This window comes from Epinephelus fuscoguttatus, linkage group LG16, assembly GCF_011397635.1.
Source record: "Epinephelus fuscoguttatus linkage group LG16, E.fuscoguttatus.final_Chr_v1".
NCBI lineage: Eukaryota > Metazoa > Chordata > Actinopteri > Perciformes > Serranidae > Epinephelus > Epinephelus fuscoguttatus.
This window is the reverse complement of record NC_064767.1, coordinates 19,164,104-19,180,270: the sequence shown is the minus strand read 5'-3', so window position 1 is coordinate 19,180,270 and position 16,167 is coordinate 19,164,104. Positions and strand designations below refer to the sequence as shown.

At 42.5% G+C, this 16,167-nt stretch overlaps 1 protein-coding gene across 18 annotated transcripts in view; it reads left to right on the top strand.

The window, feature by feature from the left end:
* Nucleotides 1-16,167, top strand: part of kcnma1a (potassium large conductance calcium-activated channel, subfamily M, alpha member 1a) — a 188,575-nt gene that overhangs the window by 44,729 nt on the left and 127,679 nt on the right. For all 18 annotated transcript variants that reach the window (XM_049599796.1, XM_049599792.1, XM_049599788.1 and 15 more), the window contains exon 2: nucleotides 2,606-2,767. In XM_049599796.1, coding sequence (XP_049455753.1) covers nucleotides 2,606-2,767 — 162 coding nt within the window. The remainder of the gene's footprint in view (nucleotides 1-2,605; nucleotides 2,768-16,167) is intronic.

Sequence of the window (16,167 nt, the reverse complement as noted above, 5' to 3'; positions counted from 1 at the left end):
TGGGATGTTATGGGGGTCATCCAAACAAACTGTGGCAATGTGACATGTACAGCACTGGGGAAGAAATTTCACTTTGTTGACATGGCACATAATCAGCTTTGATGGCTACTTGTCAGATGTCACTGTGAGGAGGGACATTGTAAAATGCGTTCCAAGTGCTGCATGTGTGCCCCGCTGTAATACGAGCCTGCTTCCATTGGAAAAGGAGCAATGGGCCACCGTCAAGAGGGTTGAAAGTTATTGCAGTTCCAGGGATTCTCTGTGGATGCCATTTGCTGGGCCTAACCTTGTGGTTTTTTAAGGGTGACAGTGACATATACATACCATTACTCTGCTTCTTTGTGCTTTTAATTGTGGGGTTTTGTTGCCTTAAAGGCTGTAAAACACAAATCTACTCATACCCTTTTCTGCCAGAGGGAAAGGGAAGCTGAGTGCATGCTTGTATCAAATCAGGAGTGAGTGAATGGCTGCAGAGGAACAGCTGCATGCGGTGACTGTGCCAAGCAAAGCATGTCAATGAACTGCCATGCAGCTCTGCTCACTGAGTCGGATACTAGAAGGAACGTCAAAATGCCTGCATGAGAACGATGGTTTTAATCTCAACCCCGCGGAACAATTAATTTAAAGAGCCATATGTGCATAATGGGAAGAGTGGCCACATGTACTGTTCTGTCATTCTCCAACACACACAGACATGCACTCGAACTTATTCAAACACACATATACAGCATATAGCAGATGGATGCCATCATAGCGTGATGGCTGCATTTGCAGTCCTTTGTTTCTGCCCTCAGAGGTTGTAGCTTGACATGAATGTGCACTTGCATGAGCTCAGGAGTACTGAAGCCTCAGCCGTCCACTGAACAGGTTATTGTTTTACATCAAGGGCTGATATCTATGACGGCATTTTAGGGACACTGTAGGGGCAAAACAAATAAAAATGAGCTGAGGGAGGGGGCAGTATTCTGAGAAAAAAACCTTCCAAATTTGAAGTTTTTAAATTTACGAGAAAGAGCTCACAAATTTATGGTAAATATATACACTTTGTTGACTTATTATTTTTCAGTTTTTAGGATGCATAAAACTGCTGAGTGCACACTCTGTACATAAACAGCTGAATAGGTTTGTGTTTGTGTTAACTATAATTTTTAATATATGTAAAATTCATATCATGATACCAACAATATCTCGACATCTCAACATCAGCAAGAGTCGATATCTCGACTTGTTGACATATTGACGTCACACTGTTACCCACGGCAACAACAAGCATGGCTGAAAGCGAAATTATTACCGACGCTGCAGTTGTTCCAAAAAGAGGAGCTGCTTCAGTAGTGTGGAATAAACTGTGGCGTCCTGAATGTTTTATGAACAGCCCCGGACTGCTCAGACTCTTTTAGCGAGTTACTGCTCAGAGGGAACTCATTCAGCGGCTCCTCTGGCAGCAGCACAGCGTCTCTACCTCCCCTCTCTTGCTGTGCGCACACGGGAGTCAAGGTTGTCAAGTGATTTTGTCATAAACCTTTGGTAATATAAACCTATGTGACACTTGTGGCTTGACAAAAAACTACATATATGTGAATGTGCGATAGTTCTGGTTTTATAACAGCCTGTCACAAGTTACAGCATGATGATTAGAGGAGAAATGGCAGAGCATAAAGGTCCAGGTGGAAAAAAAAACCCCAACAACTTTATATATGTGTGTGTGTATATATATATATATATATATATGTGTGTGTGTGTGTGTAATTTGTGGTAGATTTAATTTTGTTGAACCATTAATATTGTATGCAGAATCTGAATCTCACTCTGAGTTACTGTTGTTGTTTACAAATTAAAGAAATGAAAAATCATTTTTGTTTGTTTTTTACTGAATATTTAAAGGCAGACTGTCAAACTATAGCACTTATTTTGTTGTAATTCTATTTTCTTAAATTAATACTTTTTTTTTTTACCTATTTGTCATATCGTCATAAATATCATTATCGTAAAAATACCCTGAAATATTGTGATATTACTTTAGGGCCATATTGCCCACTCCTATGTAATGCCATATTTCAATGTTGCTAGGACACCCAGGAAGAATGCCAGCTGATGGCCTCATTTTGGAACTATTTTTGAATCATAACGGGACGTCTTGATTGGACGTTCAAACAATGCTCAGTCAATTTCTCAATGTTTGCTGGGATTCCCGGTGGCATCTGTGGTCCGGTGAAGTTGATCAGCCTTGCAAAGTGAAGCGACGACTAATCTGAATCTGCAACTTTAATCTTGTAAATTCTGATTTTTTTCTCAGAATATTAGCCCCTCCCCTGGCTCTGTATTAATATTACTAATTTTATTTATCTATAATGCCGTTAATACACTGTCATAGATATCAGTCATTTATTTCTTTGTTGATCATATCCAGCAAACTGGGGTGTTCTTAGGGGTCTTGATGCCTGCACATGGATTCCTATTGTAAGAGAAGTAGATGCCAACAACAGTATCTTTCTATCTAATTTTCCCTTGCAGGTTCTCCTTATCCTTAAAGCACACCATGCTCCCAATTTTATCTTTGATATCCTCCATTTTCTCACACACATTATTATCTTTTTTCTTCCAGGAGGCCCAGAAGGTGATCAATCCCGCAAACAATCAGGCAGCAGACAGACCGAAGGGTGATGAGAAGGAGGAGGCCCCAGTCAGCGAGGTGGGATGGATGACTTCCGTCAAAGACTGGGCTGGCGTTATGATCTCCGCTCAGACACTCACTGGCAGAGTTCTGGTAGGTTTTCCCTCTTTTAGTGGATATACATTCTCAAACCCCAAATCCAGACTCAAATCTGTAAGTATTTTTGACACTAATCGTTTACTGAGTTAGATAAGTGCAGCAGTTTGGTCTTTCCTCAGGCGGATACACTGCAACTGGTTTTCACACCCAAGTTGGCTCTCAGATGAATCCACTGTATAATCCACTGCCATGCACACATTTGCTCACCTGTTTTATACAGGTCCCACTGGAGACATACTGTAGGGCAATTAATTTGATCCCCACAGAAGCTAGTGGATGCTCAGTCCTCGCTGAATCGCAGTTGGCTATTTGGCTGGCACTGTCCAGCCTTCTTTCTGCTGCAATGGCCTATGTGCGGCACGCTGTAACTCACTCTCCTGTGCCTCTGCCAGCTGAACCGATCAGGGTGTGTGTGTATTTGTGTGTGTGCATGGACATGGCTGTGTGTATATGAGGGGGAGATTTATTTGTCAAGTACGAGAGGTAGCATGGTGTTTGTGCAATAGGTAAGAGGCTGTTACTGTGGCTTTCTCTTGGTATGAATTACAGTCCCTCTCCCCTGCTGGCCCTCCTTTCTTTAGCTTCATCCCTCACTCTCTCTCCTGCGCTCTACAACTCTTTGCCAAATCCTGATGTATCTGCAATCCTCATATATATGATGCTGTGCTGCTATTCATCTTGTCCCCATATTGCTTTAGTTTTCATATTTCAACATCACAGTTAATGCTGTCCACTGACGGTCACAAAGAAAATTGTCTCAGCAATAGAACAGAATTAGCTGACGTGTGTAATGCCAAGTGACTTTAAAGATGTCAAGGATGCATATTTCAAAAGCACTGCTTCTCTTAAGGACACAGTTTCAGGTTGTGATAACACATTGTGACCATTCAGCTCAATCTCAAAAGTATTTCCTCTCTCCTGTGCTGCTTCACGCAACTGCGCCACTCTCGCAAAATACATAATTAAAATTAAAAGCTGCCTTTCTGTCAGCAGCGTTTCTCTCGTGCTGCTCCACTCAGCTTAGAAAGATGTCTGCCACTGAGCTCCACTGAGCAGCAGACAGTTAGCTATGAGCAGCATGCTGCCTGTAGCTGTTAGCCTTCTTCTATTAGCTGCCTTGATTATGAAAAGACTTCATAGTGTCTGATAAGAGCTGGGGCCCTTTCAAGTCATTTCCTGCAGGGGTGGATTATGAGACACTGGGCCCCTGGGCACAGATATGCACAGGGCCCCACCACCTCCTCTGCGCACGAGCAAGACACACAGACTTTGTGGTGGTTTTGCATCTCTTTGTAGTTGTAAAGCATCTCTTTGTGTGTTTGTGTCTCTTTGAAGTCACTTTGTGTCTTTTTTGTTGTTTTGTGTCTGTTTCTGGTCATTTTGTATCTCCTTGTGGTTGATTTATGTCTCTTTGAAGTCATTTTGTGTATTTTTTTGTTGTTTTGTATCTCTTTGTTGTCATTTTGTGTATTTTTTTTGTGGTCATTTTGCATCTCCTTGTGGTTGTTTTGTGTTGCTTTGAAGTCATTTTGTGTCTGTTGTTTTGTATCTCTTTGTTGTCATTTTGTGTCTCCCGATAGTTCTGTTGTGTCTCTTTGAAGTCATTGTGTCTTTTTTTGTTGTTTTGTGACTCTTTGTGGTCATTTTGCATCTTTTTTTTGTTTTGTATCTCTTTGTGGTTGTTTTGTGTCTCTTTGTAGTTGTTACGTGTCTCTTTGTGGTTGTTTTGTGTCTCTTTGTAGTTGTTATGTGTCTCTTTGTGGTTGTTTTGTGACTCTTTGTGGTCATTTTGCATCTTTTTTGTTGTTTTGTATCTCTTTGTGGTTGTTTTGTGTCTCTTTGTAGTTGTTGCGTGTCTCTTTGTGGTTGTTTTGTGTCTTTTTTTTGTTGTTTTGTGTCTCTTTGTGGTAATTTTGAGTCTCTCTGTGGTCAATATGTGTTAATTTGACATCTTACATTTCAGGGGGGAAGGCCAGGGGACCCCCTGTCACTTTGGGCCCTTGGGCCTCTGCCTGGTAGGCTCGTCCAGTGATCCATCCATGATCGAGTGTGCATGACTCCATATACACTCCAGTGAAATGACCCTGACAACAGCTTTTTTGTGTCTTTATCAGTATTTGGATCTTCTCATTCAGATAAGACATTGAGGCTCTCTATATCAGCTGCTCTTCAACAGCAGCTTTCTACTTTGTGCTATTGCTGAGAAATGTAGGGTGCGGTTTATGCCAGAGGATGCAAAGTGTTTGCTTACAGTGTGCGCGCCCATGTACGCATTGTGTAAGTGTCTCTGTCACCTTCTGTAGATAGGAAAAAGTTCTTCTTTTAATCTATTCTTAGTTCTGTCTTGTCTAGCTTTCCTCTTGCATCTTAACTTGCATCAGAGTATTACCAGCGGCATGTCTGTCTTGCACAGACACCCTCTGTGCATCTGTGGACTGAATGAAGCAGCGGTGGGAGTCAGGAGAGAGATGGATCCAAACTAAAATACTAACACTGTCATTGTTAATGTTTGCTGGAATGTGACAGTTTCTTCACGCCTGGTGAGAATAGCTGGGAGTTGAGAAGGATTTGGGCCTTTCATGGTGAAGAAGATGAAGAATCCTGAAGGGAGCTGTCAATTTACTAAATGAGCTGCTCTTTCATCACTTCCCCACTCACACAGCTCCGCTGGCATGGACACAGCTCCTTCTCGCTTTCATCTTCTGCTCTGACTGAGCGCTCCCAATCTGCCCTGTTCGTATATATGTGTGTGTGTGGGAGAGAGACGGAGCAAAGAAACATAGAGACAGACACAGCAGCAGAGAGACAGACAGGCAGATGGAGACTGAAGCAGAGATTGGTTTTAGGAGTCAGTTAGTTACTGGTTGCTTTAAAGGGGTTTCTAGGTGTGGAGATATCCCGGTGTATCACCTACTGTGATTTGCTCTACTTCTGGTGGGGCTGATAATTCTGCCCAGCAGGCTGTGTTTGCTTACGTGCTCCGTCTAATGATATGCAGCACAATATTATGTACAGTACTGACGAGTGTGCTCCGTGTAGGTGAATGAATACGTCTTCATGTGGGCGGAATGTGTACATTTGTGCATGTATGCTAGTATTTCTCTGCATATATAATACATGCATGACAGCTCGTATAGGCTTAGCTGTCAAAATATGCTTCTGTGTATGTATACGTGTGTGTGTGTGGGCGATTTTGTGGGACTCTTGCTCTCCCATCAGTGCTTCACTGCAGATCAAAATTGCGATGAGTATCCGTGTACACGGAACCTGGCTGGTAACCATGGCAACTGCTGTGTAGTGGCGCTCAGTCATCTGACATTGGGGGGGTGTCTGCCTGGGCAGAGCAGAGCAGAAATAACGCACACACACACACACACACACACACACACACACACACACACACACACACACACACACACACAGGTAGGATTAAAGCTTGATACAGGCTCCATTCTATCCAGGTGGAAGAGCCAAAGCCAAAGCAGATTGAGACGGATAGCCCCTGGTAGGCAGGAAGGCACGGCCCTCCATCTCCGTTCATTTGTTTGCCTTGATGACTTCACTGCCAGGGAAAGATCAAGTGTACCCCCAGGCTTATTGAATCATCAGACACATTTAAATCCACCCATGGTAGCAGCTTGGCCCAGGAGTCCCCCATATTGTTTCCCCCACGCTGGGCCGAGTCACTGGCGTGCGAAGAGCGAGGTCCATTTTGTTATTGGTGCCCTAATGTGACTCTGCCAAACTACTTTGCTCTGATGAGAAAGGAATTAAATGAACACACATCCACCTACGCTGCCTATCCATTAAGACCAGACATGTGCTGCACAAGAGTCATTGGGGTCATTAAGTGATCGTGTTTTAAAGAATTGCTCAGCTATAGGGTGCAAGAGCAGAAAGCTATTACGGCTCAGACCATGTATGAACAGTAAACAAAGAGCAGCAGGTGCACGCAGGCATGTGTGTGTGAGAATGAACGTGTAGTTCCAATAGATAGAGGCGCTGATAACACATTGTTTCCTCAGACTGATTATATGTCAAACTCCCCTGTCGTCGTGTGATCATAGCCTTTCTAACCTGCATGCATGAGCCCCTTCAATCACCATCACACACACGGAGCATATATCCAATTTCGATTAGGTTCTGTGTCACCCCACGAGGCTTATAAAATACCAGGGGGAAATGATTGATGCTAGCGTCAGCCGGGGTTGCTGCTCTGGGTCTGTAGGTTTTTGTATCACGCATCACCTTTACAATATTACCTTATCAAATATTTATCACCTCACTCACATGACCTGGCTCCAGTGTGGCTTTCAGTTGACACTAAGCTCAGGGTCAAAGGGAAAACATGACGGGTAATGAACTTAAGCATAATCGAACACGGGGGGTGCCTGGTAGCTCACCTGATGGAGCGTGTGCACTGTGTATGAAGCCTGGATCCTTACTGCAGCGACAGTATGCACCCTGCCTTCCCTGCCTTTCTCGCCTTTCTCCTACTATCTAATAAAGCAGAAGTGCCAAAATATTTTTTAATTAAAAAACACATTTGAACACTATCCTCTCCTGGTAATGCAGTCATCAAAAAATAAAAAAAGAGACAAGAAGAAAGCACAATAATCATTTCCAAATATGGTTTTGAAATTGATTGATAGGTGAAAAGTCAGCCCTTGGGGACTTATGTAGAGCAGGAAGCAACTAGGCAACTAAGTGCCAGCTGCAGCTTAAGGAGGAAGTGTCTCTCCGAGCCCCACGAGACAGCTGTCCACACAAAGGCGCTGCATGTGTTACATACGTAGGTGAAATGCACCTCTGGTCCGACGGCGGATGGCTCATCTCTCTCTTGACAACCGTATCACCCCAGTTGCTCTGTAGAAAGACCTCATTAAGCACTCAAGGGCACAATGTCCGAGGAAATGACTAGTCGGACAGCTGGAAATGTGAGCGGGCCGAATTCTTGTGCTGCATTACCACAGAATCTGATCTAATTGATTCCTGCATTAATGCTACAGTAACAACGTATGTAATCCCATATTGTCCAAAGCAAACAGTGAGGATTATGACCTATGAATGTAGATATTTGCCCTATCTCTCCGTGCAGTAGATTTGCACGGTATGGTGGGTCCAGAAATAGGTCAGCCCTGCCATCTTTCTTAATGGGATCTTGGGTGGCAACCAGGGACCATCTGTTCGCATGGTCTGCTCCCTAAACCCTGTGGTCATCCCTCTGCCTACCCATCCGCCCACACACTGCATGACAATCTGCATATTGACCCCTGTCATCTGCAAATACAACACATCTGTCTATCTCTGCGGCGGACTGACAGCACATGCATTCGAACTGCAATTGTAACAAATCCAACACAATTCAGCTGTTTGAAAAGCAGATTTTGCGGTGGAGACTCTGACAGGAAGCACTCTCATGCTTTCTCCCTGTGTGCACCTTTGCCTCTTGTATCCCATTTTCTCCATCTTATGTGTGAGGACAGTTGCTTACAGTGTGTGTGTGCCTTGGCAGGAATCAAAGTGAGATTGTGCAAAGTGTGTAAGGACACTGTGGGTGTGTTCCATTGTGTTTCCACGTGTCTTCCAACATCCTGTTGTGGAGAAAATAAGTGTGAACGTGTTCTCTCGCACCCCCTGTGACTCCATGCACGGGGAACAGCTGTCATTCACAGTGTTCTACTTTTCAGACCGGCATTGTTTATGTTAGCGCAGTGTGTATTTATCCCTATGTATAAGTGCAGTTTTGTACTGACAGTCCTTTGGGCTTGCATAAGCATATTTGTGTTGTTTTTTTTTTCATAGCAGCTGTTGGGTACTGCCAGAGTCTGTTTGCATCCCTGAGTTTACCCATGAACGTATGTGTCTGCGTCTGATGCGTTTGCCTCAGTGGATACAGTATGTTTCTCCATGCTGTGTGTGTGTTGTGTGTTTGTGCGAGCGGATGTGTTCTCGTGTACATGCCTGAATGTGTGTGTCTGTTTGGGCTGGCTAATTACACTTTCCCATCGAGTGTGTAGAGCTAATTTATTGCTGTAAACTCCTCAGCATGGTTACAGCTGTCAGCACAGCACCGTCTCCTATATTATTCTCCTCTGTAACAACAGCCTCATCCCTTTGCACAAAAGTAACAAGCAAAGTACCGTATATCCTTCTCCACACAGTGCCCAGTAAATTACTGTAATCACCTTTCAGGCGCGGCTGGTGACTTTCACTATTCACACATGTGCTGCATTCAGGAACATTTCCCTCTTGCACCTTTTTGCACAGCGACCCCCGCAACTGGAATATGAAGCCAAGGTGGAAGTACCTAAAACTGCGGTTCCTCAAATGGCCACCAAGCTCTGGTTCCGTTTCCACTGTGAAAAGTTGTGGATGGTACCAGTGAAACTGTTCCGTACCGTCCCCATTCTTGGTCCCCCCTCTGTTGGGGTACCTAGCACACAGATCTGGTACTAAAAGGTGGAGCTGTGAACACTGCAGTCTGTTGACTGGTCAATAGGGCTCAGGGCTGAGCTGTGGCTGGTTTTAATGCTTATGTAACCACTGTTCATACTGTGGCACATTTTACCTACATTAGTAACTATAACTATAAAATGAAAGGATGTTTTGCTGTCTCTTGCAGCGGTTGGAGTTTGAGGAAAAATAACTTAATTCACCGGGCAGACTGCCGGCAACTTTTAAGGTGGAACGTTTACTTGTAATGTTACACAATGCATGAGTTGATTACGTGAATCCATCAACACACCTTAAATTTCACTGTGAAAACTTTAACCATTACTTTAGTTTTAATTGTCTCTCCTAGATTCTAATTTGTTGTTACCTATGTTGATCCGTGTGAATCATATGTCTGCAATAAGTTTCCTCCACATGTCACACATTTAAAAATATATATTAATATTGACCAGATTATGTGAACTGCATATATTCTAACGTTCACTTGGAGAAAAAAAAAAAAAAGCATCACAGATAATCTTTGGATAATTGTAGGTGTAACCATACCTGTTGGTATTTCAGTGTGTTTTCACTTCATGAAAGTTTATTGTAACATTTTGGTCATCTAAAAATGTCTGGTTTAGTGTTTGGTTGTACTTAAAGACCCTCTCAGAAGTCTGATATTAAGTTTATTCAGTTAGTACATTTTGTTTTCATGGTTTTAAGTCTGTTTTTTGCTAGCGAAAATTAGCATTAGCATTATCACAGTTAACCATAGACTATAATGCATTGTGCTAACCAAGGTAGCAGTTGGCTTTAGGGTTAGCCCCACCCTCTTGTCCAAATATGGTCACTGCTGGCTCCAAAATCCAAGATGAGGACAGTCAAAATGCCAAACCCAAGGCTTCAAAATGGGAGTCTACAAACCAATGGGTGACGTCACATTGACTATGTCCATTATTTTAAACACTGTCTATGCTTTTCAAACATGCCATGGCAATCACTGCCAAGAGTCGATTTGATAAGGGACAGTCCGGCAGATGGTGGTAATGCAACTCTAATGAATGCCAACCGACATAAAACTCAACAGAAGAAGATGAGGCATTACTGGATGTACGTGTGCGTGTCTCTTATTGTTGCGGGAATATATTGGGCAAGGAGCTGTTTTTTTTCCAGCGCCAATTCTCTCTTGTTGCTTTGTTTACTGTGCATAAGTTGCTGATTTCAATATGTCATCAGTGTCTTGTGATTGGTTCAGTCGCTCATGTAAAAGCGCCTTTCTCCAGATGGACATAACAACCCTTTACTTGTCCCTGCAATGTTACTGCTTTCATTCACAACACGGCCGTAACGACATTCAATGTTACTCAGTCTTTAGGTGATAAATCAGCGGTACAGATTTCCCTGAATATCGATCCCTGCTCCCATTCACACACAACCCCCTGCAGGAACTGTTCCTGCACATTTCAGTGATAGACTGCATGTGTGAAAGGGGCTTAAGTCTCCTCGTATGCATTTAGTAGCATAAAGTGTCTTGCCCATTATATTGCATAATGTAAGGATTTTACTATACGATGTTTTATCCATCCATGGGGAGCACTCTGTGTTGCTGATGAATGAGGAATCTGTACAACAAACACATCCACCCACCCACACACACACACACACACACACACACACACACACACACACACACACACATATACAAGTACACCCTGAACTAGGGCTGAGTGATACGGTTGAAAACACTATTATAATATTAATAATGATATTTTTATGTATCAATGTACACCATTATGGCAAATATGCAAAATCATATAAATAATCTAACTTGTGTTCAAAACAATGAGCTCTGTTCCACTGTTATACATGACACCAAACTTGTTATGTATGCATCAGAAATTTGTAAACAGTAACATCATATGATCAAATTTTCATGATCTGATTTCGCTGAAAGACACACACACAGTTCCCGTAGTGTCTGTCAGAAGTATCTGTCTCGGAAAGCAGCTGTCATGTTGACATGAGACATGAACAATCAATAGCCGCAGAGACCATCTCTCTCCAGGAATCGCCACACTGTCTTCACAGCCCAATTCCTCTGTAAATTAATAACAGTGGACACGGACAAATCTATCAATTTTTCACCTTTGTGTTCGGCATTCGGTGACATGACACTTTGCTCCAGCAGTGTGTTCCTCGATAATGAAACTCAATATCTGAGCCAGTTTGCTCCTATTCCCTTAACTCCAACTTGGCGCCCTCTGAAACCTTGGGGCTGTCTCCTCGCCTCCCTCCCATTTCTCCCAGTTGTTGAGCTTAGCTAGCTGCGCAGCTTATTCATTTCATCATTTGCTGTAATTTATCAGTTCGGTCGATTGCAATCCAATTGGCATTGACTTAAATCCTCTGAATGGTGATGAATAGTTGTTTATGCTGGAGGGACCACGGGGGACAAGCACTGCAGCAGAGAGAGTGAGATGGAGGGAGCAGGAGGAGGGAGATGGGTGTGGTGCCAGCCAAAGTCTCTCAAACACAGAACTATACATGCATGCAGCAACAATAATCCACAACTGCGAGGCAGTCTGAGGATAAGGCTTTACCAAAATATTGTGTACAGAGAGCATAAATGATTTCTTTCAAAGCATAGATTGAAAGTATTAGATCAAGATGACGAGAAATGTTTGTTACAGTGAGTCAGCGGTGGGTGTGGCCCTACATAAAGATATTTCTTGGCAATGATTTAGTCAGGGTTTGGTTTTTAGCCACCTTTGCAACATGGCTTCAGAGATAGCAATGCCAGTCTGTTGGTTTTTGGGCCGGTACACCACGCTGTAATCCAGCCAATGCACTTAGACATTCCATAGGAAGAATGTTAATAACTTAGATGATCCCCTGACTCCTTCTGTAGCATCAAAATTTCAATTTTGTCAGGTATTTGTGAGGAAAAACGTCTGCAAAACTAATTCCATTCCCATCAGCCTTGGCCGTATACTGTGTTTAGTGCTAATTAGCGATGTTACCATGCTGATATGTTAAGCTAAAATGGGGAACACCGTAAACATTATACCTGTTAAATGTCAGCATGCTATCATTGCCACTGCAAACACGGTATCATGATTACAGTAAGTTGGCAATTAGCTCAAAGCAATGCTGTGCTATGTCTTACTTTTTGGAGGTATTATAAGTGTCTGACAAATGTGAGGTCATATTCATGTCCATTTGTAAACCATTTCATGTCTCTTTATATGTTTTTTATTGGTTCCAGTCTTTGATTTAGAGCGACATGTCACTGGCTTTAGTGGTGGTGCAGAATGTATTCTCATACCACGGCCACGCGTCAGCTGTGTGAAGGCAGCCCTGCTGGCTTGGTTTTTCTGGGCTGCCGCCACATAAAGAAACATAAGTCGTGTACTGAGTGGTGGAGGAGTGAAGAGGGAGGAGGAGGAGGAGGGGATGAGAGGGAAAGCAGGGTGTCATAAGAGGAAAGAAGAGCAACAGGGAGTCTTGCCATCGAGCCGCATCGTTTCAGCTGGTAGAAAATTCACACACTGCTTTCTCACTTAGCAAGCAGGCATAGTGCTGCACATCTGAGCATGCATATATAAATACAGGCGCAGCGTACGGTATTATATTATCCACAAAATATTCTGTTGCAAATTCTGTCACGTAAGAAGAAGGGTGCAGAGTGTGTGAAGCAACTACAGCTATAGCTAGAGTTGCTTAAAGAAGTCTTTCACTGCTGGAGACATGGTCTTTTCATAAAACCGGGCTGTCTGTGCAGTAGGAAGATGCAAATACTTTTGAAATTGGTGCTATATGTCCAGAGAAAACAGAAACTACTCTACCCTCTTGGTTCAGCTGAAAAATGCATCGTCACAAAGCTAAAAACAGGGCTGTTTCTAGGCAGTAACAGCCTATTAATCCAATTGGAAAACACTAATGGAGGCCATTTTGCTGCAGAATGAGTGCTTTTACATTGTACTTTAAGTACGTATTGCTGGTAATGCTTTCATAGTCACTGTCAGGGACCAAGCAGTGAGGCAGCAAGGACTTAGTTGGAAAAAATAGAGTATTTATTTACCCAAAAACAGCAAAAACAGTACGAACCAAGAACGTAATAATTCGGCCTATAAAAGAGGTCAACAAAATAGAACAAAACAAAGTGTTAACTGAACAAACACCTAATAAAATGAACCATGAGGGAACATATATAGTGGCTTGGCCTAACTATCTAACACAAAAATGAGAAAACAAAATGGGCGTTTAACTAGAACTAATACAAAGGAAAAACGAACTAAACCCAAACCCCCCCCTCTGACATGGCAGTAGATGGTTTTGCCTAATGAGCTGGCCACAGGATTCAGCCGCTCTCTGCCCTTGGCCAAGCCTTTTGCTTCTCCAGGAAGATACCTCCCACCAGCACGGTAACTCAAACAAAGAAGGACAAAAATTATTAATGTAACATAAAGTTACTCAAGCTAACCCTACAATGTGAAAATGTGTGCACTCCATTTAAAGAGTGTATGGCTAAAAGTAAATAAAGAGATTATAAAGGGTTTACAAATCAAATAAACTGTGTAGTGTGGATTTAAATTTGGATATCAGTTGTTTGGGATGTGGTTGCCTGCAAATAGAATTAACCAGTGTACTTAACAAAGTAATAGGGTGGGGGTGTGAACAATATTACCACTTCTGGCATTTGCTTTGTGTGGCCTTGGCCATCACAGTTACTTTTACTAAAGTACAATTTTGCATCCAGCACACCTATTTGTAGTTGAGTATTTTCACGTTATGGTATTATTAGTACTTCTGCTGCAGTAAAGGATCAAAATTCTTCCCCCATCACTGCTGCAAACACTGCAGCTCATTGTACTGACGTTGCTGTCAATCTCATCTCACCCCCTCACCTAAGAAGTGCCGCTTGGTGAGTTTACTTTCAACCAAACTTCCACTGCGCTGATCTACTTCAGCAATATGCCACCACATACTTACACCACAAGCACGAAATTTTCCTCCATGGTAGCCAACCAGTGCTTCTGATAATCAAGCCAAGCTGCGAGCCAGATACAGCAAGCGTAGCCATAGCGACGGAAGCCAGTGAGTGCCAATCAAAGAATTGCGATGCAAACATTGACGACCATAAGTTGCATTCTGCAAGAAAGTGTGCGGAACTGATGCAAAACAAAACGTGACCAACATATTTATGTGTTGTAGTGATGAGAGCGCGTTGTGAAGTAGGCTTATTTCATCACCCTGACCTTATTTCCCTCATTCACCCCGTGACTTTGTCCTCATAGACCCCCACCCTCCTCCATTTCTAAAATTCATCAGATCTACATGAATCACACAAATGACCAATTTTGGATTCGAAACGGTAATTTTCGCTGAACGGTGACAAGTTTGCACCACAGTATTACAGTTAAACCGTGCACTAAAATATGTTTCTGAAAACGTTTTAGATCAGAAATAGGCAATGCAGTGACAGTCTTGGTTTGTATTTGATCAGTGCTGCTTAGTTTTACTGTTTGATCTCTTTTTTTACAGCCTATGTTTTCACCATACAGGAAACAGTTTGGCACCCACTTACTGTTCACAAATTCTCATACTGCAGCTAAACAGTGCACTAAAATATGTCTCTGAAAACATTTTAGGCGAAACACAGGCAATAGAGTAAGGAATATTGGTTTATATTTGATCAGCACTGCATAGTCTTACTGTTTGTTCTGAGTTTGGTCTAATCAGCTTCTATACTCTTTGTGTCTGCGGTGGTGGCGGCCAGTCAGAAATGTTCAAAAATGTTCGAGCAACAGCCCAAGAGCCAGCAAAATCCACCGGCTGTTGCGTTTTGCTTCATCTGTGGATTTTTGTTGGCTGTAAAGAGCATGGAAATCTGGGCGCTGGCAAGATGGAGCAAAGTTTAACACACTTCATTTACACATATTACCCACATTGTTATGATGCAAAGCTGGTTGAAACTTTGTGAAGTATCCCTTTAACCAGATGAACCAGAGGGCTCAATTGTAGGGCTGGGCGATATGACCTCAAATCAATATCACGATTTTACCTCCATTAAGGGGATTATTTTGTTTTGTTATTAAAGCTGGGATATTTTCTCTAATGAAAGAGTGCTATCTTATCTTTGTGATTATAAAATAATTGAAGGAAACACACACAAATAAACTATTTTCTTGAACCTTTTTCATATTATGTGGCCTTTGAAAATGCTTGTGTTATCGAGAGATGCTTTGTGGAGGCACTTGTCACCGGGCGCTTGTCAGTCTCTTTCTTTTTTCTTTTTCTTTTTTTCAGCCATGCACTGTTCATATTCGGTAATGTGATTTTGCTCCAGGTGCTGAAACAGATTGGTGGTATTACCTTTGGTCACTGAAACGGTTTTTCCACAGTGGTTGCATTTGATTTCTTTCTGCTTGGTGTTGTCAAAGCCAAAATGTGTCCAAATGACAGACACAGCATTTCTCTTTGGTACAAGCTGCTCATATTGCTCAGTTGGCTTGGTGTTTGAGTTCTCCTCCATGTTGCTTCCAGGTTGCAGACTAGACGAGGGGGCAGTACATGAACACACACAGTGGGGAGAGTATTAACAGAATTTAAAAGAAGGACCGAAATTAGGGCAAGATTACATCGGTTAGAGGTTCTGAATGTCCGTTTCGATTAGTTGTCCAGCCCTAGTAAATTATATCTGAAATATGCACCAGGGCTAAATAAAGTAGTTTATGTCACCTCATGGATAACACCATTCACACTATAGTGTTGCTATAGTTAAATTTCTTTATTTGATCCATTGAATTGATCTTCATCTCACTGCTTTTGAATTTGCAGCACACTCGGGAGAGTTTTACAACTCTGAGGTGGTTGGTCTTAATTCGTCGTTATGAATGATTTTCCCTGCAGCCCCGCTTCGGGCCTGTCATAACTCTGAGTCGTTCTGCGGGATG